Source organism: Phoxinus phoxinus (assembly GCF_949152265.1).
Source record: "Phoxinus phoxinus genome assembly, chromosome: 8".
NCBI classification, from domain to species: domain Eukaryota; kingdom Metazoa; phylum Chordata; class Actinopteri; order Cypriniformes; family Leuciscidae; genus Phoxinus; species Phoxinus phoxinus.
This window is the reverse complement of record NC_136883.1, coordinates 9,454,377-9,459,179: the sequence shown is the minus strand read 5'-3', so window position 1 is coordinate 9,459,179 and position 4,803 is coordinate 9,454,377. Positions and strand designations below refer to the sequence as shown.

General features: G+C 38.2%; 1 protein-coding gene across 1 annotated transcript; it reads left to right on the top strand.

The window, feature by feature from the left end:
- The first annotated feature begins 1,425 nt into the window (after positions 1–1,425).
- LOC307003086 (trypsin-like) lies at positions 1,426–4,580 on the top strand. Its single transcript, XM_079621201.1, has 5 exons — positions 1,426–1,509; positions 3,239–3,389; positions 3,616–3,866; positions 3,968–4,104; positions 4,213–4,580. Exons 1-5 carry the CDS (start codon positions 1,470–1,472, stop codon positions 4,360–4,362), a joined length of 729 nt encoding a protein of 242 aa, XP_079477327.1. The 5' UTR covers positions 1,426–1,469; the 3' UTR covers positions 4,363–4,580.
- Positions 4,581–4,803: the final 223 nt, after the last annotated feature.

The window sequence follows — 4,803 nt, the reverse complement described above, 5'->3', positions numbered from 1 at the left end:
AGAGTTTACACCATTCACTCTAATGCCTATGCCAATATTATGGGAGCTAAATCTTTGGGTTATGTGTCGATGCCGAGGGTGGAGGAGACGCTCGCAAGCTTTCTCTCTCCCGAATCGGCATCGTCATTTAAAGCGCCGGCTCTTCCCACCAGACCAATTCATCAGCACTGGTGGGAAAGGCATACTCGGCGGCAGGTCAGGCGGCAGCATGTTTGCACACAATGTCCACCTCTTCGGTGACGCAGTTAATACTGTCATCGAGAGGTTCCAGGAAGAGAAAAAGCAGGCGGCGGCGTTTCAAAAATGCATCCCCCTGAAAGTCAATTCCCGGGGCTGCTGAACGTAAGGGGCAGCCCCAGCCGTCGAGTAGCTCCTCGAAAAGAGTGCAAGAGAGCGTCGCGATTCCCTCGTGCCTGGAATTCTCAGCTGGTATGGCTAAGCCTTGATTACACACTACGGAGACTTGCTCATATGGCGACGTGGGTATTGCGTTTCCACCGCGTTTCCATGCAGCGGTAGTTCCCTGAAGGGGAACGTCTCGGGTTACAGATGTAACCCTAGTTCCCTGAGGGGAACGGACGCTGCGTGTCTTTGCCATACTCCCAGCATCCCCGTGATCGCTTGCTTCAGTAACTTTAAAGCTGTTGTGCTTGTGATTCAGGGGTGCTTTATAGTTTCCTGGTCGATGACGTCACCCGCCTATGACGTTCCGTCTCTCCATTGACTGATTTCATTCATGCTTTAGACGCACTACACTGGAGGCGTTCCCACCGCGTTTCCACGCAACGTCCGTTCCCCTCGGGGAACTAGGGTTACATACGTAACCCGAAACGATTTGGCTTATTTTCCTCTGGACCCCTTGTGGAGTAGAGGTGTATTCAAGACACATTGTTATTTGAGAGGACTTGGTTTCTTAAACATTAATATCTGATGACTAACATTAATCACTGCTTTAAGCTAACTATAAATGACCCTGTCATTTTCATAACACTTATTTGGTGTTTTTAAATCGCAGTGAGAATATTGGTTCGGTCATTTTGGGTCTATTGTTTTCTTACAGAATAGTTAGTTTATGTTGTTTTTACTATAAACTGAAGTGTTACTTAATTATTCAGATTGTTATTTTGTGTTGTTGAGTCAGCCCAGCAGTATGTGCTATTAGTTAGAGAATTTTTTATTAAGTAAACTGTTAAAAAAATGTATTAACAGTTAAGTAAACAATAAACATACATAATAAAAAAGTCTTCACTGTCTTAAGTTGTGTCACACAAAAAGTAAAACAGCACCTGTTTTTATATAAGCTTTAGATAAATGTTGTCCCACGTCTATATTTTTACTTCCGAATCATGGTCTTATTGGCTGTTATTGGTTCAGTAGGTGTGTTGAATCAATCGCTTAAAAGCATGAATGCTATTCCTAAACTTTGCAGAAGTGCTCTATAGCTGTGAGCAGTCCTTTCCTTTACTGCAATGAAGACTGTTGCGTTCACTTTGCTGGTTGTGGCTGTGGGTATGTAGATCTCTCTTATTAGTCATTATTCATGACAATTGTTAGTTTATGCCTACACTTATATGTATTATAGAAAGACTACTATAGATTGTTTTTTATTATTATTATTTATTATTATAGATAGTCTCTATATTTTATATATAATAAATAAGTCCCTTTCTCACAGGTGTTGTTCCTAAATACCTAAAACATGTAACCGTTAAACCCATACTTAAAAAAAAAAAAAAATCTTGACCCAACCATACTTTCCAATTATACACCCATTTCAAATGTATCTTTTATGTAAAGAATGTAAGAGAAAGAACAACTGCAGAGTCATTTGGTGTTTTCAATCTGGGTTTAGAAAAATATCACAGTACTGAGTCAGCTTTATTAAAAGTTTTTAATTATATTTTATTCTCTATTGACTGATTTAAGTGCTTCCTTTGATACTGTGGATCACAAAATTATTGAACAAAGACTTGAACAATGTGTGGGTATTGAAGGTTGCACTCTAGATTGGTTTAAGTCCTATCTGAATGCTAGAACGTTTTCTGATTGTCTTGACGGGTTCTCTTCTTCTGTTTCTGTTTTGGATTATGGAGTCCATCAATGCTCCGTTCTGTTCCCTGCTCTGTTATCGTTGTATATGCTCCCTTTGGGGACTATCCTTTCTAAACATGGGGTGTCATTCCACTTTTATGCTGATGACACCCAAATTTATTTGCCCCTAAAGAAAAAATTATGAAAAGGGCCTAAGCTCATTATCCGCATATAATAATGAGTCATATCAGACTATAATAATGACCTAGTCCTGGTTTTCCTTAAGTGTTTTGCATCTAAACGAGAGCAAAACAGAGGTTATTGTTTGTTACTCCTGATGGCGACCTGTGAGATTTGCTCCCCTATGTAAAACACTCTTGGGTGTTATTTTTGATTCTGCTCTTCAATTTGATAAACAGATAAATGCTGTAGGCCTAGTTAAATCTAGTTTTTTTTTTTTTTTTGATTAAGATTATTATCTAAGGCTAAGAGTTTTTTAACATTTGCAGAGTTTGAGAGAGTGATCCAATCGTTCATTTCATCTAGACTTGACAATTGTAATTCTCTTTATATTGGAATAAGTCAATCCAATATTAGTCGTCTTCAGATGGTTCAGAATGCAGCAGCCAGACTTTTGACTGGCAGAAGGAAATGTAGTAATTTCCCCAATACTACGTTCGTTGCACTGGCTGCCAGTTTGTTACAGAATTGATTTTAAAATTCTGCTTCTTTTTAAAAAAAGCCATGAACGGATTAGCTCCAAAATATCTATCTGATCTTTTGAAATTAAATAACTCTGCTCATTCAGGTAATCTCAGCAAAGACTGTGGATAGTTCTGAGATCTAGACTTAAGACGAGGGATGACCGTGCTTTTTTCTATTGTTGGTCCAAAATTGTGGAATAGTCTTCCTCTAGTCTACCCCTAAGACTAGTATCCACAGAGTCTTAAATTTAAGTTAAAAACCCACACAGACTCAAAACTGTCCTTGATTTTAATGTTGAATTTTCTGAATGGTGTACTGTTTTCAATGTAAACTCCCTTTATCATTTGTTTTGCGGTCTTTCTTGTTTTTTTAGATATGTGTCCTGTTGTACAGCATAATGGCCAAATACTGTTGCTTTTATTGAGCTATATAAATAAAAGTTGATTGATTAATTGATTTAGCATTAATATTCATAAAATAACAATAATTTTTTAAAATAAAGTTTACAGCACAGGTGATAAAATCATTGGAGGTTATGAATGTCCGCCTCACTCCCAGCCCTGGCAAGTGTACCTTAATGATGGGCATACCATGTGTGGAGGATCTTTGATTGATAAAAGATGGGTTGTGTCTGCAGCTCACTGCAACTTCTCGTAAGTATAACCTCCCCTTTTTAAGTTGTATTTTTTTGTTTTTGTTTCAAGTTAAACCTACTTCCCCATGAAACATTATTTTTCTTTTTAAAGTACGTTTTTAAGGAATCGATTAGCAACAGGTTGTTACTGCTTCCTCTTTCTGAATATGTACACTGAAATTTGGCAATATTCTAATAGAATAAATATTATATTAGAGCTGAGCAAAATATTCCTTGTCAAATAGACCTCTTTATCTCAACGTCCACTTGGGAAAGCACAAGAAGTCTGGTACCGAAGGCATGGAGCAGCAGATTAGGGCAGAGAAGGTGATTCGTCACCCAAACTATAATGGTCAGACTCTTAACAATGATATCATGATGATCAAGCTGAGAACGCCTGCCATCTTCAACAAGTATGTGAATTCAATCCGTCTGGCAGCCAGCTGCACTTCTGCAGGGGAGCAGTGTTTGGTTTCTGGATGGGGCAAAACTGGAGGTGAGATGCCTGAGTAATGAAAATCTTCTTATACTTTTATATATGGTCAGATATTAAAAGTCATTATACACATTTTAGCACTGTTCCTATTCTTTTCCCAGGTCACACTGCTACTGTCCTGCAGTGTTTGAATTTGCCTGTTCTCTCAAGTGCGCAGTGTAGGAGAGCATATGGTGCAAAAATAACTAAAAACATGTTCTGCGCCGGATTCATGGAGGGAGGCAAAGACTCGTGTCAGGTATGTTATTGACTCATGTATGTTATTGAGTCTTCCTCTTTGTATGAGTTTTATATTTTTATACAAACACGCAATTTTGTCCTTTTCATTTTCCAATTTTCTTCTCAGGGGGATTCTGGTGGCCCTGTGGTGTGCAATAGGGAACTGAAAGGTGTTGTTTCCTGGGGCAAAGGCTGTGCTCAACCAGGCTTTCCTGGGGTTTATGCTGAGGTGTGTCGATACATTGACTGGATCAAACGCACCATAGCTAATAACTAGCTCTTTGTTCATTCAGGGGTGCGTTTCCCAAAAGCATCGTTAGCCAACTATAGTCGCAAGTTCTGTCGTTATCAGCCTAGTTCAACGAGTCTATGTTTCCCGAAACCATAGTTCCAACAAACATTAGCAAACAGCATCGCAAAGTTGTGTGGTTGGAACGACAGCTCTCGACCTGTGGTTAGAAGTTTCTTGTTTGCATGACAATAAATCCTTGTGTGAAAACAAAATAAGCAAAATATGTTCAATATATAATATATATATATTCAGTATATATTAATTCAATATAATCTGTTTCTTTTATTTAAAATACATACAAATGTAATTTACGTCTTTTAGTTTCTCAAGAGATTTAAAGCACCATTTTTGAAGAGTGTGCATGTGCAAACGTGGTCTAGTACATAAAAACGAGCCTATGATTGAATCTGGAACTAAAGCAAAACA